Raw genomic sequence first — 27,788 nt, 5'->3', positions numbered from 1 at the left:
CTATTGCAAATTCTTTGACCTGCGCATGATTCCGTATTGAATCAAGTCGCGGTCCGCATATGGCCCGGCCTTTGCCCTGGCCTGTTGTAGAGATTTCTCTTTTGTGATACTTCAGTTCCTCCAGGAATTCCTTTTTCTAAATTGACCGATAGCTTTCACTGGTTGACATTCACTTGAGCTTAATTTTACGCAAGATAACACAGTATGAGGGTGACTTCTGTTAATATTTATTTTAAGAAAATGTCTACATGAGTCAGATTACAAAAAACAAGCAAGGAAGGGGTAACATTAAAGTATTAGAACATGAAGGACAAAGAATACAGCATCAAGACACTATCAAACATGTATCAGTATTTCTGCAACAGAGCCATCCTTGTGTGAGGGTGCATGTACATGAGTGATCATGAAAAATGAAACTTGTGATTCTGTCATAGAACAGTCCTTTTGTCGTCAAGGTGACACTCCTAAGCAACCTCCACTACCTGCCGTAGCTCTTCGATTAGCGGTACGAGCTCCTTCTCCAGATTGATGATCAAACCTATAAACAACATCAGTTAAGCTTGAATAACCCTTCAGAATTCTATACTTTTCATCCTCATTCATTCAGAGGAGATGATAAGGGGAGATCTTTATCTTACCTGTGTTAGCAGTGCTGCTTGCGATGAAACTGATCACCAACGGCAGCCGGTTAAACTGCACAATCTGGCAAAAGGAGAGGCAATCAAACAAGGCACAACCTCACATTTGGAATATATTCCAACTTTCCACATTTTGTTACACTACAGCCTTATTCTAAAATTTATTAAATATACCCCATAATAACAAAGTGAAAACCGGTTTAGAAATGTATTAAATAAAAAAATAAAAAAACAGAAATACCTTATTTACATAAGTATTCAGACCCTTTGAGATTCAAAATTGAGCTCCGGTGCATCCTGTTTCCATTGATTATCCTTAAGCTGTTTCTACAACTTGATTGGAGCCCACCTGTGGTAAATTCAATTGATTGGACGTGATTTGGGAAAGGCACACCTGGCTATAGAAGGTCCCACAGTTGACAGTGCATGTCAGAGCAAAAACCAAGCATTGAAGGTCCCCAAGAACAGTAGCCCCCATCATTTTTAAATGGAAGTAGTTGAGCCATCCAGACTCTTCCTAGACCTGGCCAAACTGAGGGATTGGGGAAGAATGGCCTTGACAGAGGGGTGGCAAAGAACCTGAAGGTCACTGCCAGAGTTCCTCTGTGGAGATGGGAGAACCTTCCAGAAGGACAACGATCTCTGCAGCACTCTACCAATCAGGCCTTTATAGTAGAGTGGCCAGACAGAAGCCCCTCAGTAAAAAGCATACTACAGTCCGCTTGGAGTTTGCCAAAAGGCACCTAAAGGACTCAGACCATGAGAAACAAGATTCTCTGGTCTGATGAAACCAAGATTGAACTCTTTGGCCTAAATGCAGAGCGTCACATCTGGAAGAAATCTGGCACCAATGCTACGGTGAAGCATGGTGGTGGCAGCATCAAGCTGTTGGGATGTTTTTCAGTGGCAGGGACTGGGAGACGAGTCAGGATCGAGGGAAAGATGAATGGAGCGAAGTACAGAGATCCTTGATGGGATGCTCGCCATCCAACCTGACAGAGCTTGAGAATCTGCAGAGAAGAATGGGGGGGGAAAACACCAAATACAGGTGTGCCAAGCTTGCAGCATCATACCCAAGAAGACGTGAGGATGTAAACACTGCCAAAGGTGCTTCAAAGTACTGAGTAAAGGGTCTGAATGCTTATGTAAAATGTAATATCCACTATTTTTAATACATTTACAAAAATGTCTAAACCTGTTTTTGCTTTGTCATTATGTTGTGTGTAGATTGAGGGGAAACAACAATTTAATCCATTAGAGTAAGGCTGTAACGTAAAATGTGGAAAAAGTCAAGGGGTCTGAATACTTTCCGAATGCACTGTAGGTCAGTGTTTCTCAAGCCATTCCCGGGGAGCCCCAGGGAATGCACACTCATTCTAGCCCAGCACTAACACCTGACTCAACTAATCACCAAGTCACCCCAGGCAACAATGTCAATTGTTAGTTCTAGATTTAACTTACCTGGTATGTGTTATAGTAGCAGATGATGCTCTTGTTTTTGGAGAGCCCTAGCTTACTGCCCTGGTCGGTGGCCAATGCAAAGGTGGAGAGGAAGCCTGGCCGTAGCGCATATTCTGGTGCGTTATCATTTGCCACTGAAGGATAAAATATCAGGTACATTGAGCACAACACATTGGAACATGGATAAGAAGAGGTCAACTAAATTATCTAGTTTTTAGAACAGAACACAGTTGTGAGACCTACCTTTGATAACTGGGACACCATCCCTGTCTGTAACTACAATTGCATGAAGACCCTCAACACTGGTGGATAAGGAGAAAAAGAGCAGCATTTGACATAGCCGACTTAACGCCAGTCCATGGTGAGGGACATTTCTAATGAACTCCAACAGAGTGGAGCAGAGACTAGGCTTTATGGAATTCAGCTCAGCCTACATTGAGTCGCCCAAGCTCAATACTTAAAATGTAAATTATGAAACACTTACCTTGTACCTATGTTTGTCCTCCATACTTAAAACCAAATATAACCACCAACTATTTCCTTGTTGGCACATGTGCATTTGCAAAGTCGGTGGCTGTATTTGATCAACGTTTCTTGAAAAATATGGATTTCAAAGACAGGCAACAGAGGACAAACAAAAATACAAGGTAAGCATTTCATTATTTAAGTATTGGCCTGGTCAAATCAATGTAATTGGAGCTGAATTGCACAAAGCCTAGTCTGCTCCACTGGGTTGGTGGAGTTGAGAAACATCCTTCACTGTAGAGTTTACTCTGCTACACGTGACAATTCGTTAAGTCAAATTACACCACAATCATACCTTGGTAGCTGTTTGTACAAGTATCTCTTCAAGTCCTGCAACAAATGTGTCAATGTTTTAGACCAAAGCCATTTGCTACACGAGTGTAGCTAGCTATAGTTTCATCTGGCTAGATGGATATAGCTAATTAGTGCTCAAAGAATTGATACTTACATCAGCCATGGTGGAAATTTCTTTTATACCGTCAATTACTAAAATAGAGAACTGAATTATGGCAAGGGTGTCTGTAAAGCTAAAGAATATCAGCAGGTCTTTTTGTGCTCTCCCAAGCTTCCCCTGACTTGTTGACAGCTAACGTTAGCTAGCTACAGTACGCTATAACCAGCTGATAACGTTACTGGGTTTAGGAAGGTTACGTAATGTTAGCTAACTGAACTTGGTTGTTTTCAATATGTATCTACTTACTGTCATTTTCACTAGCTACAAGATATGACAATATTTATCGAATACTTTTAAAATGCACTGTATTAGTTACCTTATTGTATTTTTTTTTACTTGAAACAAAATCTTCGATGCTTTTCTGACTCCGCTTGAGCACAAGGAAATCACATGACTGACTTGTTCAGCTAGGAAGAGGCGAAGCGAGAGGATTTACTCAGCCCAAATCCTTACTGCGTGCGATAAGCAATTTTGTATGGTCTATGAGAGAGTGCCGAATTACGTAAGGCTTATTTGATCGAATATACGTTTCGTAATATTTAGGCTCTTACAAATGTACTAATACAAGTGGATGCAAATTGAATTTCGGCATATTTGATCAAATAAAATAAAAACTTAGTTGTGCATGTGGTTAACACGGGTATCTTCCCTCTAATTGGTTAGAATGGTCCCACCTGATCTCGCCGCCTGCCTTCCATCTTGGTCAAGTCAGTGCCATCTGCGACCCTTGGGACGTCCCTACTCTAAACCTAACCTTAACCATAACCATAACCATTTTAAATGTAAACTTCAATGGGTTAGGGACGTCCCAAGGATTCCGGATAGCATTGACTCCTCCATCTTTGAGGACATGTATTGCCATTGTTAGAGCGGTCACTTAACTATCTTGTCAATATAATAGATCATCTTTGACTTGACCCATGTTGAGCCAGCAACATTCGGGTTACTCTGTTCGAAAATGTTTCAAAATAAGAGTTTTGTCAACAGTGGAAATGGTTAATTCTGTTCTGTAGCACCGAGTATCCAAAACCATTGCATTTCTGCGAATGGATGTAATGTGCATTATACCTATTACCAAACCTAGCTGAATAAAAAAGAAAAAAGAGAGCAATTAAGAAATAAATTAAATAGAAAGTGGGCTACTTAGTCTGCTTCTCAGGGTTTGTCATTCCCCCAGTTTAAATATAGTAAACTATTTATAGTACATCCCCACATAGGTGTCAACTTTTCTTCCCAAACTCTCCCTTGACGACACAATAAGAGGTCTTGCTGAGAATTTACCTCAAGGTTTGAAATCTGAATTTAGCGATAAGGCTCTGTGTGGGGTGTGATTGTACTTTAATGAAGTGAATAGGCTCTGGTTGATTTCACAGACATGCATATTTCTGTTGGCTGTTTCTTATGCATGTCTATTTAGTATTGCTACTAGGCCACTGGTGCTGTGACTGTAAACAGACTTTCAATGGGCTGGTTCAGGCCTCCAGATCCAATCAAGTATGTGCTGATGATACCTCATTCTATTGAGATAAGCAATCCCAGTTACAAAATATGATCTTGCCTTAGCAGTTTGAGGGAAATATTAAGGATATCTGGCTTGCTTTTTCTGCTGTAGTGTGAGTATGCTGTTGACCAAAGGATAAAGTGCAATCGCTATTTGTATTATCATTTGTAGTTTATATAATGGTGATTTGGTTGACAACTAGTTTTGTGATATGTGAAACTCAAAATGAGCACCACTCCTCAAAAGGCTAGCCCCTCACTTCATTCTATTGTTACAGTCATGATCTTTATCTTAATCATCTCTGCCTAGTCTATAGCAATGGGGGACTTTCAGCAATTTGAACAGGACTTCTACCAGTCAGGGTATTACATCGATGACCAGGGACAGGTGGCCTACGACTATGGCGATGGCTATGACCATAACCCAGAGTATGAGGATGAGTAAGTATATGGGGTAAACTCTGCATTCCTAAACTCTTCATTCAACTTTTGAACTGGGATTGGGAAGATTTGAATGTGTCAGTAAGTCTAACTCATAATATATAATTTTGTTCTCTGAAGGTCAATTACATTATGTTATGATAGAAAGGGAGATGTACAATGGGGGCACATCCCTCACATCTTCCCCTACTTTTTTTGAAAGGAAAGTAGATACATTTAGCCAGTAAGCCAGTTTTGTTTCTTAGTGGCATAGATGTGTCCATGCCTGGTGTGTTCACCCCCTCTACGGGCCAGGCCTTCCAGCCTTCAAAGCCTGCTGGGACATATCTATACACAGCTGGAACAGACAGATCATTTGAAGAGGAGCCTCCGTTGCTGGAGGGTAAGACCTGAGTCACTAGTACTGCTCTAAACTGCTGGTCTATTCAACACGTTGTTTTATCTCCAGATGAAATCTTTAACAGAACTCTAATTAAATAAGTAACATATTTCAATGTGAACGTGTATATGAGTCTTCATATACACTTTTTATTCCTCTGTTTTGTATTTGTGCAGAGCTTGGCATTAATTTTGAACACATATGGCAGAAGACTTTGACAGTGCTGAACCCTATGATGCCAGCAGATGGCAGCATCATGAATGAGACCGACCTGACGGGCCCTATTCTGTTCTGTATCGCTCTGGGTGCCACTTTACTTATGGTGAGGAACCTCCGGAGCAGCTCATGTCCGTGTGTGTGTGCTGCACGTTTTCACAGCCCATGTCATCATGAGACACTATTCAAATAAAAAGCATTTGTAGCTATGTAAATGGGCATGTACTGTACTGAAAGCATTTACTCTTTTATGTAGGCAGGCAAATCCCACTTTGGCTATGTCTACGGGATCAGTGCCATCGGCTGCATGGCGATGTACACCCTGTTGACCATGCTGAGTTCCCTGACTGTATCCTATGGCTGTGTAGCCAGCGTTCTGGGCTACTGCCTCCTACCCATGGTGGCACTATCTGCATTCGCAGTCATCTTTTCCCTACAGTGAGTAGTGCCTATCCAGTCCAGAAAAAAATAAAAAGGTTGCCTAAATAATATTGTGTAAAACAACTAAGTTTGGCTCATCTTGATTTATTTTCTGTCATGTCCTTTGTTGTAACTTTTTTAAAATCTGACTTTTGATTTCCGTCCAGAGGGATCATTGGAACTGTCCTGGCCTTGCTGGTGATTGGCTGGTGCAGTTTCTCAGCTTCCAAGATCTTCATCTCTACCCTGGCTATGGAGGGCCAGCAGCTGTTGGTAGCGTACCCCTGTGCCCTGCTTTATGGAGTCTTTGCCTTGCTAACAGTGTTCTAAAGGCCACTACTGTCGCTGACTGTCAACAGAGATCCCATTTCTGAGGCACTACGTATCCCATATGGTTATCGTTGCTGTATATGGATGTGAAAATAACATTGAGTTATATAGAGTTGTATTCCTTTCTTTTTTTAAATGGGGACTTGGTTTTTTCATGGGGGTTACTTTACATTGTGAAAAATGTAATCTGGGTGTGTGATTGGTTGACATTTGTGCATTGGAATGTGCCAATAAATGTAATTTGAAATGTTACATTGTGTCAAAAGGCAACACTGACATAAATTTGAATTATGGAACCAACAAAGACCATGTTTAAAAACTAAATAAAGTTGAATAGCTTATCTAAAAAAGTGTTTTTTACTGTAATCCAGTGTTTAAAAAAAACACACTACATAACCAAAAGTACGTTTTACTCAATGTATGTGAACACCTGCTAGCTGAACATCTAATGTCAAAATCATGGGCATTAATATGGAGTCGGTAGTCGATCGCTCATTTGCTGCTATAACAGCCTCCACTCTTCTGGGAAGGCTTTCCACTAGATGTTGGAACATTTCGGCTGGGACTTGCTTCCATTCAGACACAAGAGCATTAGTGTGGTTGGGCACTGACATTGGGCGATTAGGCCTGGCTCGCAGTCAGCGTTCCAATTCATCCCAAAGGCGTTCGATGAGGTTGAGGTCAGGGTTTTGTGCAGGCCAGTCAAGTTTTTCCACACTGATCTAGAGAAAACCATTTCCATATGGACCTCGCTTTGTGCACAGGGACATTGCCATGCTGAAACAGGAAAGGGCCTTCCCCAAACTGTTACCACAAAGTTGAAAGCACAGAATCATCAAGAATGTCATTGTATGCTGTAGCGTTAAGATTTCCCTTCACTGGAACTGAGGGGCCTAGCCTGAACCATGAAAAACAGCCCCAGACCATTATTCCTCCTCCAACAAACTTTACAGTTGTCACTGCCATTTGGGCAGGTAGTGTTCTCCTGGCATCCGCCAAACCCAGATGTGTCCATCGGACTGCCAGATGGTGAAGTGTGATTCATCACTCCAGAGAACTGCTCCAGAGTTTAATGGCGGCTTGCTTTACACCAGTCCAGCTGACAGTTGGCATTCCGCATGGTGATCTTAGGCTTGTTTGCAGCTGCTCAGCCATGGAAACCCATTTCACAAAGTTCCGATGAACAGTTCTTGTGCTAAAGTTGCTTCCAGACACAGTTTGGAAGTCAGTAGTGAGTGTTGCAAACGAGGACAGGCGATTTTAACAAATGCTGATGCTCCAGATACTCAACTAGTCTAAAGAAGGCCAGTTTTATTGCTTCTTTAATCAGAACAACAGTTTTCAGCTGTGCTAACATAATTGCAGAATGGTTTTCTAATGATCAATTAGCCTTTTAAAATGATAAACTTGGATTAGCTAAGAACATGCCATTGGAACATAGGAGTGATGGTTGCTGATAATGGGCCTCTGTGTGCCTATGTAGATATTCCATAAAAAATATGCAGTTTCCAGCTACAATAGTCATTTACAACACAAACAATGTCTACACTGTATTTGTGTTATTTTAATGGACAAATAAATGTGATTTTCTTTCAAAAACAAGGACATTTCTAAGTGACCCAATTTTTTTTTTACGGTCGTGTATATCCCCCCAATAGAATCCCCATACATTAACGATGACAGCTTCTCCATTCTAGAGGGGGAGATCAACCATTTCCAGGCCCAGGGACATGTACTAGTCTTTGGCTACCTAAATGCCAGAACTGGACAAGAACCTGGCACTCTCAGCACACAGGGGGACAAACACCTACCTGGAGGAGACAGTATACCCTTCCAAATATGCCCCCCTAGACAAAACTATGACAAAACAACCAACAAAAATGGGTCACAACTCCTGCAGCTCCTTCGCAAGCTGGGTTAGTATATTGTCAATGGTAGGCTTTGAGGAGACTCCTATGGTAGGTACTCCTACAGCTCAAATAAAATAAATAAAGGTAAATAAAGTCCCTTGGCTGTAGATTACTGACTGTAGATTACTGACCTCAACCCAGACTCTCTCAGAGCGTTCACTGTCAGCCCACTAACACCCCGATCAGATCACAGCAAAAATCACAGTCTACCTGAACAGAGCAATACTCAATCATGAGGCATCAAAGCCAAAGGAACTGCACAATATTAAGAAATGCTACAGATGGAAAGAAAGTAGGGTAGAAACCTTCAAAAAATCAATTAGGCAACAGCAAATTCAAACCGTTTTAGACGACTTCCTGGACAAAACATTGCACTGTAATAGTGAAGGTCTAAACAGTTTATTCTACCTTTCAGCTTCCCTATCAAATCTAAACATGTCAAGCAGACAACCTAAGAAAATTAAAAACAATGAGAAATGGTTTGTTGAAGAATGCAAAAACCTAAGAAAGAAATTGAGAAACCTATCCAACCAATAACATAGAGACCCAGAAAATCTGAGTTTACACCTTCAGTATGGTGAATCACTAAAACAATACAGAAATAACCTATGGAATAAGAAGGAACAGCACGTCAGAAATCAGCTCAATGTAATTAAAGAATTCATAGAATCTAACCACTTCTGGGAAAATTGGAACATGCTAAACAAACAACAACACAAAGAGTAATCTATCCAAAATGGAGATGTATGGATAAACCACTTCTCCAATCTTTTTGGCCCTATAACAAAGAACAAACAGAAAAAACATATACATGATCAAAAACACATTTTAGAATAAACTATTAAAGACTACCATAACCCACTAGATTCTCCAATTACATTGAATGAACTACAGGACAAAAAAACAAAGCCTCCAACCCAAAAAGGCCTGTGGTGTTAATGGTATCCTAAATGAAATAATAAAATATACAGACCACAAATTCCAATTGGCTATACCTAAACTCTTTAACACTATCCTTAGCTCTAGCATCTTCCCCAATATTGGAACCAAGGACTGATCACCCCAATCTACAAAAGTGGAGACAAATTTGACCCCAATAACTACCGTGGATATGCGTCAACAGCAACCTTGGGAAAATCCTCTGCATTATCATTAACAGCAGACTCATACATTTCCTCAGTGAAAACAATGTACTGAGCAAATGTCAAATTGACTTTTTACCAAATTACCGTGCGAAAGACCACGCATTCACCCTGCACACCCTAATTGACAAACAAAACAAAACAAAGGCAAAGTCTTCTCATGCTTTGTTGATTTCAAAATATATTTTGACTCAATTTGGCATGAGGGTCTGCTAACCCCACCTTCAAATTGGCGAGTGCACTAGAACACAGGCGGCAGGTAGCCTAGTGGTTGGAGCGTTGAGCCAGTAACTGAAAGGTTGCTGGATCAAATTCCCGAGCTGACAAGGTAAAAATCTGTCGTTCTGCCCCTGAACAAGGCAGTTAAACCAATGTTCCCCAGTAGGCCATCATTGTAAATAAGAATTTGTTCTTAACTGATTTGCCTAGTTATTAAATAAAGGTAAAATTTAAAAAACAGTCTGTAGCACCCGGCCTCACCCTACTAGAATCTGAAGTCTACTGTTTGCTGATGATCTGGCACTTCTGTCCCTGACCAAGGAGGGCCTACAGCACCTAGATCTTCTGCACAGATTCTGTCAGACCTGGGCCCTGACAGTAAATCTCAGTAAAAAATTATAATTGTGTTCCAAAAAAGGTCCAGTTGCCAGGACCACAAACACAAATTCCATCTAGACACCATTGCCCTAAAGCACACAAAAAACTATACATACCTCTGCCTAAATATTAGCCCCACAGGTAACTTCCACAAAGCTGTGAATGTTCTGAGAGACAAGGCAAGAGGGCCCTTCTATCGCATCAAAAGGAACATAAAATTTGACATACCAATTAGGATCTGGCTAAAAATACTGGAATCAGTTATATAACCCATTGCCCTTTATGGTTGTGAGTTCTGGGGCCCACTCACCAACCAGGACTTCACTAAATGGGACAAACACCAAATTGAGATTCTGCATGCAGAATTCTGCTAAAATATCCTCCATGTACAATGCAAAACACCAAATAATGCATGCAGAGCAGAATTAGGCCTATACCCTCTAATTATGAAATTCCAAAAAAGAGACATTAAATTCTACAACCATCTTAAAGGAAGCGATTCCCAAAACTTCCATAACAAAGCCCTCACCTACAGAGAGATAAACCTGGAGAAGAGTCCCTTAAGCAAGCTGGTCCTGGGGCTCTGTTCACAAACACAAACAGACCCCACAGAGCCCCAGGACAGCAACACAATTAGAGCCAACCAAATGAGAAAACTAAAATAGAATTACTTGACACATTGGAAAGAATTAACAAAAAAACAGAGCAAACTAGAATGCTATTTGGCCCTAAACAGAGAGTACACAGTGGCAGAATAGCTGACCACTGTGACTGACCCAAAATGATGTGCAGTGAGCATAGCCTTGCTATTGAGAAAGGTCTCCGTTGGCAGACCTGGCTCTCAAGAGAAGACAGGCGACTGAGCTGCACTTCCTAACTTCCTGCCAAGTGTATGACCATATTAAAGACACATATTTCCATTAGATTACACAGACCCACCAAAAAATCAATTTTGATCAACTCCAATATCTGTTGGGTGAAATACCACAGTGTGCAATCACGGCAGCAAGATTTGTGACCTGTTGCCACAAGAAAAGGGCAACCAGTGAAGAACAAACACCATTGTAAATACAACCCATATTTATGTTGACTTATTTTCATTCAACTATATGCACATCGTTACAACAAGAAGCAGTGGTTTAGCGATTTTAGCATGTAAATCTTGGTGGGGCAAAAAAAAAGGCAAAAAAAGTGGTATATATGCCAGCAAAGCCACAACACAACACGAAACAATACATGAATTGCAATATAACAGTGACAAACGGTGCCCACAAACTGTTAGGGCCTACATAAAGCTGTCCCAACAGCAAAATCCCAACAGCAGTCCCAACACCTTACCACAGCTACGCCTGGCTATCAGAGAAGCCTTGTCTGGCAGTGAAACAGTTGAATCAGCCTCATTTACTGCCTTTAAAAGAGCATATGGCTGTCTAACAAATTTGGTTTCGACTTACAATTGTTCAAACTATGGCATAAGGGGACGACAAGCGGATAAGAGGCAATCTGTAATTTCAATTAAGACAATGAGTGAGCTAGGACGGACGTAGTCAATTTACAGTGGCAAAAAAGAGCATGTGAACCCTTTGGAATTTCCTGGATTTTTGCATAAATTGGCCATAAAATTTGATCGGATCTTTGTCTAAGTCACAACAATTGACAAACACATTTTAAATTGATTTTTTATTTTGGAACTTGTGTAATTTTTTGTTTATTAACTATTTCACTTGTTCTGGCAATGTAAACATATGTTTCCCATGCCAATAAAGCCCCTTTGTAATGAACATGATGGGAGACAGAGAGGTGGTTTCAAGCGCAGGGTGCAGCAGGTGTTTATTGGTAAAGGACCACAGGAGGAGGCAGGTAGCTGGGTCCAGGGGCAGGCAGAAGGTCATACACAGGGGGTCCAAAAAGGCAACAGTAAAGGCAGAGAAAAGGCTAGTAACATCCTCCGGGAGATCAGGCAATTGGTTGATAACAGGAAATTGTTAGTGTTTCATACTGGAGGGGGAATGCAAAACAACGACGCTGGACAGAGTGGAATCAGGTGTATCAAAAAGGCAGTTTATTGGTCAAAGTTATCTTGTTCTACATCGTGCACGGACCTAAGGAATGTGACTCTGTGAGGAGTCAGAACAATTAGGCTGCTCAGCCAGAGTTTACAACAGAATGTATGCACAGAATAATGTAGGTGGAGTCTCGTCGTGTTGATCTTCTGACTGGTCCTGAAGAGTTGGAGGTGGGCCTTGCTCTAGCCAGAGCGGGCCCCATTGGTGCACAGCAAAGTCCTTTGCTCTTGGCACCCGACCAGTAGGGGAGGGTAGAGTGTGAGTGTACAGTGCTTCATGAGATGTGTGTGTGTCAAGGAAACATGGATTTTAGGGACTGGTAATGTCTGCTTTAGGCTCAGGTGTTTCCTGTTTATGCAGGAGTGCATGTAGGGTTCAATGTCAGTGAGATAGCTTGGCACTTCTAAGCTCGTTAGTGTTGCAGGCTGCTCTTTGTAGTTTTACAGGGGAGTATATTTGCGTGATGGCAGCTGTGTGTCCTTCGGATAATCATGTTATTGCACGTAGGCTCTAAACTTGACTGAGGACACTGGGCCCAGAGTTATCTGAGGGCATCCGGTTTAACCAGAGTGTTGGTCTGCTAGTAGTGCTCGATATTAGAATTATTTATATAACAAAATCCAATAGGCTAAAAGTACAGGCAGGAAATAGGCAAAATTCATCATACACAGGCAGATTAAATTACAATACAATCCAGTGCTCCAAATAGAAGTGTGTCACAAAACAAACAATACCTCACAATTATGGGGTGCAAATAACTGAACTAACTAATGTGATAATGACATACAGGTGTGTGAACAGATGATCAGAATTCAGGTGATTGGGATCTGGGCCGTGAGCTGCGTTCAGGGGATCTACGTGTTTGAGAGTATGAGTTGGAAGCAAACGTTACACCCTTGAATTGAATTGAGTGGGGTCAAAGCCAGGGTTTGCCATATATTAGCAACAGCGACCCTGGAGCAAGGGTCCCCGAGCCGACAGATTTTTTCACTTTGTCAACTTAAGATTGAACGACCTTTCAGTTCCTGCCCCAACACTCTAACCGTTTTGGCCACCTGCCGCCTGACTCTATTGTTCATTTTCCTCATTGACACGTAAAAGTCAAATGGTCTGAGTAAACAAACTAGACACTAAAATGGTTAACAATGAATTAAGGTCTTCCATGGTAACAGCTAAAACAAGCAAACATTCAACTGATATCCCCATAATTAATTAATTGTTCAAATATGGCCTGTTCAACCCGCTTTCATCCAGAAGGCGAGGTCAGTACAGGTGCATAAAAGCTGGGACAGAGAGATTGAAAAACAGCTTATATCTCAAGGCCATCAGATTGTTAAACAGCCACCACAAGCACAGAAAGGTGTCTGAATTCCTACAGACTTAATATCATTGGCCACTTTAATAAAAGGAACAGGAGTCACTTTAATAATGCTACTTTAATAATGTTTACATATCTCTCATTATTCATCTCATATGTATATACTGTATACTGTATCCTTCACTATCTATTCTTTACTATCTATTGCATCATAGCCGCTCTGTCACTGCTCATGCATACATTTTATGCTTATATATTCTCATCCCATTCCTTTACTAGATTGTGTGTATTAGGTTTTGTTGTGGAATTTGTTAGATATTAGGTTTTGTTGTGGAACTGTTAGATATTAACCTGTTACATACTGCTGCACTGTCGGATCTAGAAGCATAAGCATTTCGCTACACTACCAATACAATTTGATTTGACTGCAGTGGATTGTCACTTTAATTTGAATACCGGAAGTGACGCTTTTGATCTGCGAAAAAACCCAAACACACGTGTGTCCCGACCAAGCTAAAGTTATCTAGCTATCTAGTGACTGAACCGTCAACAATGGGGAAGAGAAAACAGAAGAATCAGATCTTTAATAATTTATCAAAAAAGCAGAAGAAACATCTGAAAGAATTTGGGGAGGAGCATCCATTTCATGATATGTACGCAGCAATTGAAATTCACTGTGACTTGTATTCCTCAATTAGCTATACTATAGCTAACGTAACTAGCTAGCAAACAGCTAACCATGCTAATCACTTGACCCTGCATAGAATAAAGTACATGTTTATAAATCAGATGTTTTAAATGATTTATTCTAGAGTCACAGAAAAGGCAGAGAAAACACAAATATTGGATCTGGTAAGTCTAACGTTATTGTCTCGTCGACTAACTAGCTTATCTGACTTTCAATTGCTAGTTAGCGTTTTTTGTAAATGTGTTTTCTCTTTTCTACAGCCAGACAGCCCAGTACAGTCCTGTGCTGAAAGTGACGAGGACGACGAACCAGAGCACAAGTCAGCATACCAGAAGTTGTTGTCTACTCTCAGCAGCCCTGCAGACCACGAAAGCGAAGATGAGAGTGTAGATGATGAAGAGGATGAGGAAGAGGTAGAAGAGCATCTCAGTGAAGGCAAGTGAAAGTGTCAAAGTGCACACTGATTGAAGCATAGTTTTGCTTGCAGATATATTGAGTATTGGTTATGTCATGATTGTCTTTAGAACAGTCATGGAGTGACATTACAAATCAGATTGGAATTTAGAATTTTCTATGCTCCTTGATTTTAGAAGGAAGTGATGGAGATGATGAGGAATATCAAGAAGCAGGAAATCATTTGACTGTGACACCAGAAGAGGCAGATGAGGGGGAAGCAGGACCAAATGAAGGGGGTGAGGATGAAACAGCAGGAGGAGTGGACTTTGAGGACAAGGAACATGAGTCTCAGTTCTGTCTGGAGAACAACTTCTCTGGAGAAGGAGAACAGGAGGGTGCAGAGAGCACTGCTAAACAAGAGGATGAGGAAGGTAAGCAAACATTGGGAGAAATTTAGTCCTACTTCATTTAATCTTCCATCATTCTGGTTTTGTATCCACTATCCAGCTCTGGAATTATTCATAGCTCAGTGCCGCAACCAAACCCTGAAGGTGAGTTTGGAGTGAAAAGGCAAGGCTTCAGTGTGTTACCCATCTTTTTAGACTCCTTTAAGCTGCACCTTGACACAGAGATTAGTGAGGAGGACGTAAAACGGATCACTGCTCGCACTAAGGCCAAGACTCAGGTCAAGGTACGCCCATATTTGTCTGAGCTTAATTACATTTTTATGTGTTCTTGTTTATTCAAGTTTTATGGCCAACATTGTGTAACCTCTCGTCATGTCCACCTTCACCACCCCATTCCCCACACAAATCACACACAGTGGCCAAGCCTGGGCACCCTCCTCTGCTCCTCCCCTCTGGAGAAGTTTGGTCCCGCCGGCCAGGAGAAAGACAAAAGGCCTCTGGCGCTCCACAAAGTCCTGGAAACTAACTGGACATCTCTGAACCAGACCTCCAAATCTAAGGGAGCCGTGGAGGAGGTCAGTCCACTGCAGCTGGAGCTGCTGTCTCTAATGGGTTCCTACAGGGACGTGTACTTCCCAGAGAGCTCACCACTCACCGAGGGCTGGCAGGTCCGCAGTGCCTACTGCCTCCACGCACTCAACCACGTGCTGAAGGCCAACTCTGGCGTTCTGGGTCATAATGCCCAGATGAGGGAGAACCAAGCCGCAGACAAGGCCGGAGTTGAGCCACGGGATGAGCCCCGGGACCAAGGCCTGACCCGACCCAAGGTAAGGCACCTGTTTACTTGTGTACTTTGTCCTAAGTCCCTATCCAGAGTAGCACCAATGTGTGCTGATTAGTAGTCCAGCTCGGTTGAAGAGACTGAATGTTGTTTACACATCTGGTTAGTCTACCCCTTTTCACCACCAAGATATTGTAATCAGTTCCCTCATGCATCTGTGTACAGGTTCTGATCCTGGTGCCGTTCCGAGATGGAGCACTGCGGGTGGTCCAGACCCTCATCAACCTCCTGGAGACCAAGGGCAGGAAGATGGATGTCAGCAACAAGAAGAGATTCAAGGACGAATTTGGAGAGGAACCAGTGAACACGCCACCCAACCTCTTCAGACCAGACGACTACACCGCCATTTTCTCGGGCAATATCGACGATCACTTCAGGATAGGTCAGCAAGCAAATAGGATGTGCATTAAGCTGCAGGCAAACACAATGAGAATGTTTGTTGTCGTGTTTATATTTCCCTAAAATACCTTCTTTTTTTTAGACATTCATTCACAATAGATTGCACTCCATTTTTGCCTCCACATTTGGCTAATTTCCTCTCTCTGGCCATTATCGACCTTTGACCCCACCCTCTTCAAACCAGGAGTTTCCATCTTGAGGAGAAGCATTCGGCTCTATGCACCCTTCTACTCCTCTGACATCATCATAGCGTCTCCGCTGGGCCTGCGTACAGTGCTGGGGGTGGAGGGCGAGGCCAAGCGGGACTACGACTTCTTGTCCTCCATCGAGATACTGGTGGTGGACCAGGCCGACGTCTTCCTCATGCAGAACTGGGAGCACCTACTGGTAGGGTTACCTAGCTATAGTGTTAGGGTTACCTGCTAGTGTGGTTAGATAGGGTTACCTACTGGCAGGGTTAGGCTGGATTGATGAACAGTAGCCTAGATTAAGTTGGGCGCGGCAGGTAGCCTAGTGGTTAGAGCGTTGGACTTGTAATCGAAAGGTTGCAAGATCGAATCCCCGAGCTGACAAGGTAAAAATCTGTGGTTCTACCCCTGAACAAGGCAGTTAACCCACTGTTTCTAGGCCATCATTGAAAATAAGAATTTGTTCTTAACCGACTTGCCTAGCTAAATAAAGGTAAAATTTAAAAAAGTCTCCTCCATATTTCATCGAGTTCTGCTATACTGACAAAAAGCCCAAAATATCCACTTCTACTATTGTAAATAATGTGTATAATTCAGGGAAGTGTCACTATGGCATTATACAGGCTGCCCTTTTGGTATTTTAGTGAATTACCTTCCTGTGTAAAGGGACCTTCTACACCACAGAACATGTTGCTTTAACCACAATCCCTGCTGTGCTTTCTTCCAGCATGTGATGAAGCATCTGAACCTGCAGCCCTTGGACCCCCATGGGGTGGACTTCTCCAGGGTGCGCATGTGGAACCTGAACAACTGGGCCAAGTACTATCGCCAGACACTGATGTTCAGCTCTATCCAGGACCCACAGATCAACAACATCATCTCTAAGCACTGCTTCAACTACCGCGGCCAGGTCAGTGTGCACTTAGCCTGTGTGGCCTATTCAATCCACCGTCTGTACGATTTCAACTAATGAGTTATACGCCATGCCATTGGAAACATTGTTAATTGAGTATTATGAAAGTCATGTTTTCCACATTCTTTTTCCAGGTTGCCACCAAAAATATGCCTATAACAGGCTCTATCTGCCAGGTTCTGGTTCAGCTCCCTCATGTCTTCCAGATGATCAACTCTAACAGCTTCATGGACCAGGATGCAAGGTAAAGACACACAATGTACTCTTCAGCAGTATCCTACGATGGTATATAATCTGGGCAGGAAATTAGGGTTGGGATGAATTTTTCACCATACTAATTTTAAAAAATTAGAATGCAACTATGATATTGTAAATAAGAACCAAAAATGCACCGTCTGGAATTATCATTAACGGCGCAACAGATTATATTGGATTTCGCGATATTTGGAGTAGCATACTGTATTTTAGAGGTCTACCGAGCCCAACCTTACAGCAAATAAAGAAAAAGTAACGTCTGATTTGCAACAGACAGCCCCGGTGTAAGACACATAGCGAATACTGGAGGGCACTGCACTAATACATTCCAAGTCAAGATCAACCCTACTCTGCAAGTGGCAAATTTTAATACCACAAGATCAGATCGGACTACAGAGGGAAATTCATGGTTTATATATTATAGTGAAGTTTCATTGTAAACAATTGGAAGTCATTGACTACCTCCTATTGTGCTTAAATGTTATACTGACATCTTAAAATCAATCAATGAATAAACCCTTTTCTTAATTTAACCCCATTTTCCCTGGCAGGTTCCAATTCTTTGTGAACAAGGTCCTGCCCCAGTACAGGGACTCGGTCATGTCCCACACGCTCATCTATGTTCCCTCATACTTCGACTACGTCCGACTGCGCAACTACATGAAGAAGGAGGAGATCAACTTTGCCAGCATATGCGAGTACTCGACCAAGTCAGAGGTGTCCCGTGCCAGGCACTTTTTCCAGAAGGGAGATAAACAGTTTATTCTCTTCACCGAACGCTTCCACTTCTACAAGAGGTAAAAGTGGTGCTCCATTTTTAAATGTCAGGCAATTTTTGTTGTCTATTATACACAGCTGGACAACTTCCTGTTTACAGTGTTGCATTGAACTTTCCCATTGAATAATTGTCAACCTCCTATCAGATACACCATCAAGGGAATCCAGAACCTGATCTTCTATGGGCTGCCCTCATACCCTCACTTCTACAGTGAGGTGTGCAACATGCTGCAGGCAGGGGGCCAAGGAGAGGAGGCTAGCTGGACTTGCACAGCCCTCTACTCACACTATGACGCCCAGCGCCTCGCTGCCATCACTGGGGCCCAAAGGGCCGCTCAGATGCTGCAGTCCCAGAAGCCCGCACACCTGTTCGTCACTGGCGAGGAGAAGGGCCCTATGGGCCCCTAACACGCAGATGGAAAGTGACTGATATCAGTAGGTAGGAAGAGGGAACTTCCTTTCAACAGCCACTTTAGTTTTACGACACAGGTCATCAATGATGCCGATCATGAAAATGTATTGACTTTAGTCAGACATTCTTTTCAACAGCATATCTGCTTTTTTTTTACCCCGTTTTCTCCCCAATTCCATGGTATCCAATTATTTCGTAGCTACTATCTTGTCTCATCTCTACAACTCCCGTACGGGCTTGGGAGAGACAAAGGTTGAAAGTCATGCGTCCTCTGATACACAACCCAACCAAGCCGCACTGCTTCTTAACACAGCGCGCATCCAACCCGGAAGCCAGCCGTACCAATGTGTCGGAGGAAACACCGTGCACCTGGCAACCTTGGTTAGTGTGCACTGCGCCCGGCCCGCCACAGGAGTCGCTGGTGCACGATGAGACAAGGATATCCCTACCAGCCAACCCCTCCCTAACCCGGACGACGATAGGCAAATTGTGTGTCGCCCCACAGACCTCCCGGGCACAGCTGGCGCTGCAGTACAGCGCATTTTTTGTTCAGTATCACTGGTATTAAAGCAATGTTACTTGAGATTAAGTGTCTTCATTTTTTACTCAAACGAGTCTATGAAATTGTGAGTCTATTACCAGCATTCAAATGTTTTATTTGTCATGTTAGCATATTGCTTTTAAATACTTTAAGTGATACAGATGTGCACCTTTGCTTTGATAATTTAGTTAATTTTTCTATGATCAGTCTGGTTCTCAACTTAATGTTGAGAGTAAAATACACCAGATACAATTTTAAAATGTGGTTGTGCATCAAGTTTCACTTAAGTAGCCATATCCGCAAACAATTGTTTTGATTGGTAGTTAGTCTAGCCAGTTATCTAAACTTGTAATTATGGCCGAATACCGACTGGGCACGTGTCCGGGGGGCCCCCATTGATTTTGTTAGTCATGGCACAAGTCACTGGAAAATGTGTCAAAGTGCAAGAAATTTGCTTAAACACCGGGGGGGAAAAAAAACATCTCTGCCCCATGGCAAAATTTGTAGAATTGCGTGAAATGTTCTGCCCCATGGGGGGAAAAGTGTAGAATTGCAGGAAATGTACTTCAAAACATTCTCTGCTGGGGGCCAGTAAAATGTTTTGCCGGCTAGGTGCCCCAAAAGGCAAGGGCCCTGGCAATAATGTAACTCTTTTGGAGTTATATATATACACACACCGAACAAAAATATAACATGTAAAGTGTTGGTCCCATGTTTAATGAGCTAAAATAGAAGATCCCAGACATGTTCCATATGCACAAGAAGCTTATGTCTCCAATTATGTGCACACGTTTGCATTTCTCCTTTGCTGAGATATGCCACATCTGTCAGGTGGATGGATTATCAAGAAGGTGATTAAACAGCATGATCATTACGCTGGTGACAAAAGGTTACTAAAATGTCTCGAGTTGAGGGAGTGTGCAATAGGAATGAATGTAAATTTCTCTACCATAAGCTGCTTCCAACGGCATTTTAGAGAATTTGGCAGTACGTCCAACCGGCCTCAAACGCAGACTCCATGTATGGCGTGGTGGGGGAGCGTTTTGCTGAAGTCAACGTTGTGAACAGAGTGCCAACAGGGTTATGGTATGGGCAGGCATAAGCTACAAACAATTACATCTTATTAATGGCAATTTGAATGCACACATACTGTAACCGAGGCCCATTGTGCAATTCATCCACCACCATAATGCACGGGCCCATGCAAGGATCTGTACACAATTCTTGGAAGCTGAACACATCCCAGTTCTTCCACCATGGCCTGCATACTCAGCTGTCACCCATTGAGCCGGTTTGGAATGCTCCAGCCTGAGCAACTCCATGCGAAGGAAATATGCTACACGAGGTAAATTGTCACCCAAGATACTGACTGGTTTTCTAATCCACACATCCCTTTTTTTAAGGGACTGTGACCAACAGATGCACATCTGTATTCCCAGTCGTGAAATCCATAGATTAGGGCCTAATTAAATGCATTTCAATTGGCTGATTTCCTTATTAGGAACTAACTGAAATGGTTGCATTTATATTTTTGTTCAATATAGTTAGTGAATCACTACTGTAGTAATATCCAAGGTGTGTTATGCCTTTTCCCCCCCAGGAAGGACCACAACATTATTCAGCTCTGCACCTACATTTTATTTATAATTAAAAAATTAATACAAAATTGACAGTTTCCATAGGAAAGCAATACAAATGTGCAATCCCATCTCTTTCATATCTGTTAAAAAAAAATGCATCTTAAACATGAATAATTATCATTAACTGGTGTACTACCCAGCAACAAAAAACATTAAATACAGAAAAGGAGAAGGAGGGACAGTCTGCATGTTGAATCCCTACACTGAAAGTGGTCGGTGGGAAAGGATTCAGAGAAAATTAAATATCTGTAGTAACCACTACCTGGCAAAGTAATCAGCACTCAAACAGCCCTTTGAGTCATGAGATGTGGTAGTGGAGTCAACTGAAATGGAGCCTTCTAGGAACTGGAGAGAAAAAAAAACACCTACGACACCGCCATGTAACATTTACATTGTCATTTTACAAGTGCTCATTCAGAGCGACTTAGGTCAGTGCAAATTAAGGCATTTTGTGGCCCCTACAATAAATGAACATTCAACCTTGGTATTATAGACATTAGCCAATCAGACCCCCATAACAATAGGACAGCTCAGGATTAGATCTGTCTTTCATACAGAAAAGAAAGTTATGTGCACCAACATGCCCCTCATTCTCCAGTCAAGTAACCGGCATTTCAACAGTATGAGTAAAAAAAAAAAAACTGAATAGGAAATTAAAAACAGGCTACTGGGCCCATAGAGTGGCAGCGTGGTGGTGGGTATTTATGAGATTATGTTGGTGTTATGATTAGAGCACACAGGTCTGGCAAGGCTCGGTGGGCAGCTCCAGGCTGCTCTCATGGCCACAGCTGGATGTCACACAGGACAACTCCTCCAAAGGAACGGGCATCCCCTGGGCACAGATCTGCTGCATGCACTGCCTACACAGGACAAGAGTGATTTAGAATCAGAATGAAGTTTGAGGATTGGTGAGACACCACTGTATGGAAAAATTCAGCCACAATCACATTCAATTGGTGTCCATATAATTCTACATTCCCAATAACTTACCAAGCTGTGCGGGACATAGTGTAATAGATGTCTGGCTTCTGGAAGCCGTTGAAGGTAGAGGACGCAGCCACGGTGTAGGCACCCATGTTCTCAAACAGCAGCCACTCTCCCACCTGCATGTCAGGCAAGGTGCACATCTCAGCGATGCGGTCCAGGCCATCGCAGGTTGGTCCCCAGATGCTGCAGTGGTACATACGTTCATCTGGTTTTGGCTTCTGTAGGAGGATGAAGAGAGCAAGGACTAAACAATGGAACTTATTTTACTGGTTTTATAAAATGTGCTTCTTGTGTGAGAGGTGTTGAAATGAAGTGCGTGAGTGTCAATCATCGTACCTTGTGCAGGGTAGGCAGGGGGTGAGCATGGTCATATAGAATACAGTTGAAGGAGCCGTAGACCCCGTCGTTCACATAGTACATCAGAGTCCGGTCACTAGTCCAATCCTCATCCTCTGTAGGGGCAGAGAGGAATGAAACTTTGCTAACTTTAAGTTACGTGATGCAATGTTATTTCGCACATCAGGCAGTAGCCACAAGTTTGCCGATTGAGGAGAGTTTGCTCTTACCGTCAGAGGCAGACTGCTCGTTCATGATAACCTTCTTGGCAATGATGTTAACAGCTAGGGTGTAGGCAGAGGCCACGTAGTAGCGGCCTGGTTCGGCTATGATCCGGATCCCAGAGTCGGCAGGAAAATACTTGTCCAGCGCTGGGTTGATAACTGCTGTGATCTCCTCAAACTTGAGCTTGGTGTCCTCAGACCCAGGGAAACCACCTCCAATGTCCAGGAGGGTCATGTTGAATCCCACCTCGGACTGAAGAAACAAACCAACAGAGATGAGTTAGGCCTACCGCTGAGGGCCAACTGCGCCCCTTCACTGGAAACTAACCAAAACCAAACTTACCAGGCTAAGGGTCCATTTATAAAATGTATCAATTCGGGTGGTAAGTTAAAGCAGAAAAGGCAACTCACCCCCATGTCGAAGACACAGCGTGCATCAGAGATGGCCTGGCTGTAGGTGTCTGGGTCAGTGCAGCCGCTGCCCACGTGGAAGCTGACCCCGATAACATCCAGGCCCAGCTCCTTAGCCCGCTCCAGGAGACCCCGACAGGCCTTCAGGGTGGCACCAAACTTCACACTCAGCCGGCACACTGCCTTGGAATCATCTGTGGCAATGCGCAGTACAAGCCTGGACAAGGAGAGATAGATAAGAGGTGTACTTCTCTAGAGTAGCCAAATAAGTCCAAGTGTTTTCAGTGTGGCTAAAGAATGGGGGTGGAGGTATCTTACTTGGCATCGTCGTGGTACCGAGCAACCTTCATGAGCTCCACATCACTGTCGAAGGTCATCATCTGCACTCCGTGGGCAGAGGCATACTTGATCTGGGACACCTGCTTGCAGGGATTGGCATAGATGATCCTGTTAGCATCCACACCCAGAGACTGAACAATCTGGATCTCAGTCTGATGGGAAAAAGACAGACTGGGTCAGTACAGGAAACACATTCACAGGGCAGCAGGGTTTGGAGGGGTTCAAGGGCATTTCAAGCCAGGAGTGGTTTAGAAAAGAGACAAACCTTGCTTGCACAGTCAAAGCCAGCGTTCAAGGAGGCCAGGGTCGTGACAACAGCCCGGCTGTCATTGCATTTGACAGCATAGAAGGGCGTGACACGAGGCATGGCACGTGCCCATCGCATGTGCTTCTTCAGCACGTCACCCAAGTCGCACACGTAGAAGGCATCCTTATCATCCTGGAGGATCAAAGACATGGATGCAAGCAAATAAGAAATACATCTTACACTGACAAATGCCTCGTCATCAAATCACACTTCTCACACCAAATGCAGCAAAATCAGAGACAACAGGAGGTGGTTCTTACAGACATGGAAGTCTCGTTGATTTTTTGCTCAACAATGTCACGGGCACAGAAACCCTCCTCCAGGAAGGCAAAATCAGGAGCAAAGGTGTTCATGGTCGAAGAAAATATTTAAAGATTGTCACAAAAGAACTGTGGAAAGGGAGATCAGAGTTAAAATCATAGCACAGACCCCAAAACACTTGTTTCCCAATGTTGGCTAGTTTATCAGTGGGCTAGTTGTTAAAGGAAAGCCAATCAATGTTGACTCAGTGACTTACACACTTTACAAGGACAATTCCCAAATAGTAAAATGTTTGTACAAGATGGCACATTGTCATCTGGAACATGCCTAAATTAGTAGCATTACTCCCAGAGATACAGTACACCAACCACAACCAACCCCAGCTGCTCATAGGTCTGTACTGTAACACCTATTTTAGAAGATATTGTGACATGCATGTTGGAAATCACAGTGGATTGGAAAGCAACCCTTACTTGGACAAGAAAGAGATGGAATTTGGCAAAGTAGTTTAATCAGGTGCAGAGCAGCCAGGGTGGTTCACCAGTGAAGTTGAAGCCTTTCAGGTAAGACTCTAGGCCGGGGCCTGCAGAGCAGCCAGTGTGCGCTTTCCTAAAGCGATTATTCTGCAAACAGAGAGTTCAAATGTGTGAAAATACAGCAGCATTAAAACAGGACAGTGTCTATGCTGTTAATTCATTCAACCAGCCCGTTAGCAGTTTAGATAATCATATAGTGTAGTATGACTGAGAATTAGTTACTGTTGGCATCGCAAGTGTTATCATTGAGTATTAATGGCCAATATACTTGCTTTTTTACACTATCGGACAATCCGAAGGATGTTTTTTTGTTGAACAACCACACCCTCGAAAAGGCCGACTACAGGGCAATCCTTTATCCGGGACTCAAATGGACACAACGTCTCTCGACAAGTCTCTACTAACCAGCAAGTGAAAAACCGCCTTTATGACAAGGACACTGCTAAAGTATCCAAACAGCAGAGCGAGTGGCTAAATCGTTAAGTGGCATGAAAAGGAGCCAATCAGGAAAGACTGACGCAAAACAAACGCTTCTTGGCTGAACCAATTAGTATTTTATCCGCTTGGCGCGCCATTATAATGGGCGCATTCGACATTGCAGACGACTTTAAAGGCGAGTCGAGACTGGACGGTCCCCAAATCACCCGGCTTCATAAATAATCACTCCTCAAAATAACGTCTAGATCTGTTAGTCTGTCACAATTTACCCATGATACATCACGGTTGATGCTTTCGAACACAGCCCAAAATTCGTAATTCATTCATTCACGCCATGCCAACATGGCCACACGAGCTTCGTCAATGTTGCCTAATGTTACCAGTATACATTTCATCATAAAATACATGTTAGCAAACTAGTTAAATACATTGTGTGGGGACTGAGAGTTGTTCACGGATATAACAAAAACGTTCACCGAGTTTCTTTGCCAATCTTATTCCCGCGGTCCAAACCAACCCCAGGTTCGCCAAATTACACACGGCGTATCTTAACCTGCTCCAAACCCATCACTTCCATTCAACCAAAAACATATTAGAAGACAGAGATACGTAACGCTAACTAACGTTGCACGATGTGGCATATCATTTTCGCTCTGGGAGACCTGTACTGTTACACAGTTCAATGTAACATTACGGGTCTCCATGAGCGAAGAGGCTAAATATGGCATAACTATAAAATTACTTTAGCTAAACACAACTTCACACGATCTGACTAAGCCAACGTGGATATCGCAATGCATGGATGAATTCGATAGTCTACCTAGCTAACCTGTTTAAAATTAATTTGTGAAAATATAGAATCCATTATTGAATTAGGCTTACCTTAAAAAGCATTTACAAAGAGTGTGTCCATTAGACCAGAATCCTGGAAAATATGACTCGGTTTTTCCTCGTCAGCCGAGTCTGTCACGAAACTGTGTAGCGCTCTCTAACTGATTTACAACTGGAAAGTTGAAGCCAAAGTTTCTATACGACGGTATTTATAGAGGTGCCGTCTCCAGGGCAACACGCCAGCTAAAACCGGCCTTCTGTAGACGTAGGAACCGGTTTAGTCTTGTCACCGGCTCCATGTGCTCTAGGAGGAAGTAGGACGCGGTAGCTCGAAAGCTTCTCTTCGTTCTTCTTCTTTGGTAATCATGGCATTCGCACATTTTGGTTGTGCATGCCGCCACCTACTGTGTGGTAGTGTGTGGTCAATCACGTTACTTTTTTACTTTTGTAAAAGGAAAAAGTTGCACCACCAACTAACCCTACACCTATATACAACTATTTAATATTTCAAAAATCACTCTAATTCCAATACTTTGACCCTAACTGATCCTACACCAGGCCGAAGGCCTGGGAGGACAGAAGTCTTTCTTTAAACACATCTTGTATCTCTTCTGCAGTAAACCTTACAAGAAAATAAAGCAGTTTTGAAACTGCAGTTAAAATGCAGTAACTGCAGTCAACTGTGGCATTTTGGACTCGTAATTGCAGAACAAATTCAGTGTACTGCACTGAAGAGTCTGCAGTTACATTGCAAAATTACTGCAGTAAAAAAAAAGAAGTGTTCTTTTGGAGGCAGCATTTGCAGCATACTGGAGTTATACTGCACTAATTAAGCAATGAGGCACGGGGGTGAGGTACATGGCCAATATACCACAGCTAAGGGCTGTTCTTTTGCACGCAGAGTGCCTGGACACAGTCCTGAGCCGTGGTATATTGGCCATATTTCACAAACCCAGATGAGCGATATTTCTATTATAAACTGGTTACGAACTTAATTAGAGCAAGGTCTGATATACCATGACCTTCAGCAGTTATAAACTGGGTGGTTCAAGCCCTGGATGCTGATTGGCTAACAGACATGGTATATCAGACCGTAAACCACGGGTATGACAAAACATTTAGTTTTACTGCTCGAGTTAAGTTCGTGACCAGTTTATAATAGAAATACGGCTCCTCTGAGTTTGTGATATATGGCCAATATACCATGGCTAAGGGCTGTGTCCAGGCACTCAGTGTTGCGTCTTGAAGAATAACAGCCCTTTAGCCGTGGTATATTGGCCGTATACCACACCCCCTCGTGCCTTATTGCTTAATTGTACTGCAGTGTACTGCACTCTGACTGCAATCTTTTTTTACTATGGGAAAACCTTGTACACCCAAGAACTTCTCTGCAGCTGCCGCCACATCTATTTTCTGTGATTTATGTTCCATTTCTGCGGTACAGCTGATAACCATGGCAATGATTGCTAAGAAGCCAACCTTACTGAAGCACAAATTCGCATCACTCTTGTCCCATCATCCTTTACTCACTTCACTGCCTCAGCATATGACATCTTCTGTTTTACCTCAACCTGTCTCTCTTGCACCGGGCTCTTCTGATCCCCAGCAAGATGGCCACCCCCACAATTGACACAAACAGTTTTTCCACCGATACTACACATTTCTTTGTCTTATGCCCTCCTGCACACTTCTCACATCTTGGAATCTCCCTGCTACAACATGACCATAAGCTTGACATCTGAAACACCTCAGTGGGTTCGGCATCTGAAACACCTTAGTGGGTTCGACACAAAAGCTCTCACTGGATCATTTACATATCATAACATGACTGTATCAGGTAAAGACTCTGCTTCAAAACTCAAAAGGACAGAAAGTGTCTTCTCAGTTTCACCACACTTGCCACTGGGTCTACATCGCACCGAACGGGGGGCATCACAGACATAGGGAATCTTCAATTTAATTTGCTCCACCTCAACACTTCAACTCCACCACAGTAACCATTGTTTTCAAAGGCGCTGGGCTCCGGAGAGCAAAGCAAGTCACAGGTCTTGTCCCTAGTCACGTGAAGTGCCTGCTCCCTCTAGACAGAAGAAACACAGAAAATCATCAGAAGTCCACTTCGAGCTAGCTTCACCGATTTCACAATACCCAATTTATTTTCTACCCAGCCTCAGAATACATATCAGCCAAAAGGCAGCGATCCACTTTCTCCAAAAATGTTATTCTTCAACACACATCTTCCCACTGCATTCGGCTTTTCTACA

General features: G+C 42.9%; 4 protein-coding genes across 6 annotated transcripts; 2 read left to right on the top strand and 2 right to left on the bottom strand.

The window, feature by feature from the left end:
* Positions 1-205: 205 nt before the first annotated feature.
* lamtor3 (late endosomal/lysosomal adaptor, MAPK and MTOR activator 3) lies at positions 206-3,536 on the bottom strand. Its single transcript, XM_024400182.2, has 7 exons — positions 3,395-3,536; positions 3,073-3,110; positions 2,920-2,954; positions 2,343-2,401; positions 2,100-2,233; positions 639-702; positions 206-538 (listed from the first exon to the last, which is right to left on the bottom strand). Exons 2-7 carry the CDS (start codon positions 3,079-3,081, stop codon positions 465-467), a joined length of 375 nt encoding a protein of 124 aa, XP_024255950.1. The 5' UTR covers positions 3,082-3,110; positions 3,395-3,536; the 3' UTR covers positions 206-464.
* Positions 2,429-6,714, top strand: zgc:123321 (Protein YIPF5-like). Of its 3 annotated transcripts, none has more exons than XM_042325352.1 (6): positions 2,429-2,746; positions 4,889-5,019; positions 5,265-5,401; positions 5,575-5,720; positions 5,871-6,052; positions 6,202-6,714. In XM_042325352.1, the coding sequence occupies exons 2-6, from the start codon at positions 4,898-4,900 to the stop codon at positions 6,362-6,364; spliced, it is 750 nt and encodes a 249-aa protein (XP_042181286.1). In that variant the 5' UTR covers positions 2,429-2,746; positions 4,889-4,897; the 3' UTR covers positions 6,365-6,714. The 3 variants fall into 3 exon arrangements, with proteins under 3 accessions (XP_042181286.1, XP_024255948.1, XP_024255949.1); XM_024400180.1 differs by lacking the exon at positions 2,429-2,746 and adding an exon at positions 3,497-3,580; XM_024400181.2 differs by lacking the exon at positions 2,429-2,746 and adding an exon at positions 4,260-4,365.
* Positions 6,715-13,860: 7,146 nt separating this feature from the next.
* On the top strand, positions 13,861-18,932 carry utp25 (UTP25 small subunit processor component). Its single transcript, XM_024400179.2, has 12 exons — positions 13,861-14,050; positions 14,210-14,249; positions 14,346-14,520; positions 14,676-14,912; positions 15,084-15,172; positions 15,305-15,715; positions 15,895-16,111; positions 16,313-16,515; positions 17,044-17,226; positions 17,364-17,473; positions 18,036-18,281; positions 18,408-18,932. Exons 1-12 carry the CDS (start codon positions 13,950-13,952, stop codon positions 18,667-18,669), a joined length of 2,274 nt encoding a protein of 757 aa, XP_024255947.1. The 5' UTR covers positions 13,861-13,949; the 3' UTR covers positions 18,670-18,932.
* Positions 18,933-20,831: 1,899 nt separating this feature from the next.
* On the bottom strand, positions 20,832-25,822 carry LOC112232899 (ornithine decarboxylase 1-like). The gene is made up of 10 exons (XM_024400178.2): positions 25,576-25,822; positions 24,193-24,342; positions 23,719-23,847; positions 23,417-23,590; positions 23,131-23,303; positions 22,813-23,029; positions 22,408-22,654; positions 22,178-22,293; positions 21,845-22,059; positions 20,832-21,714 (listed from the first exon to the last, which is right to left on the bottom strand). Exons 3-10 carry the CDS (start codon positions 23,809-23,811, stop codon positions 21,582-21,584), a joined length of 1,368 nt encoding a protein of 455 aa, XP_024255946.1. The 5' UTR covers positions 23,812-23,847; positions 24,193-24,342; positions 25,576-25,822; the 3' UTR covers positions 20,832-21,581.
* Positions 25,823-27,788: the final 1,966 nt, after the last annotated feature.

Source organism: Oncorhynchus tshawytscha, linkage group LG08 (assembly GCF_018296145.1).
Source record: "Oncorhynchus tshawytscha isolate Ot180627B linkage group LG08, Otsh_v2.0, whole genome shotgun sequence".
In the NCBI taxonomy this organism is placed as follows: Eukaryota; Metazoa; Chordata; class Actinopteri; order Salmoniformes; family Salmonidae; genus Oncorhynchus; species Oncorhynchus tshawytscha.
This window is presented reverse-complemented; position numbering and strand designations above follow the sequence as displayed.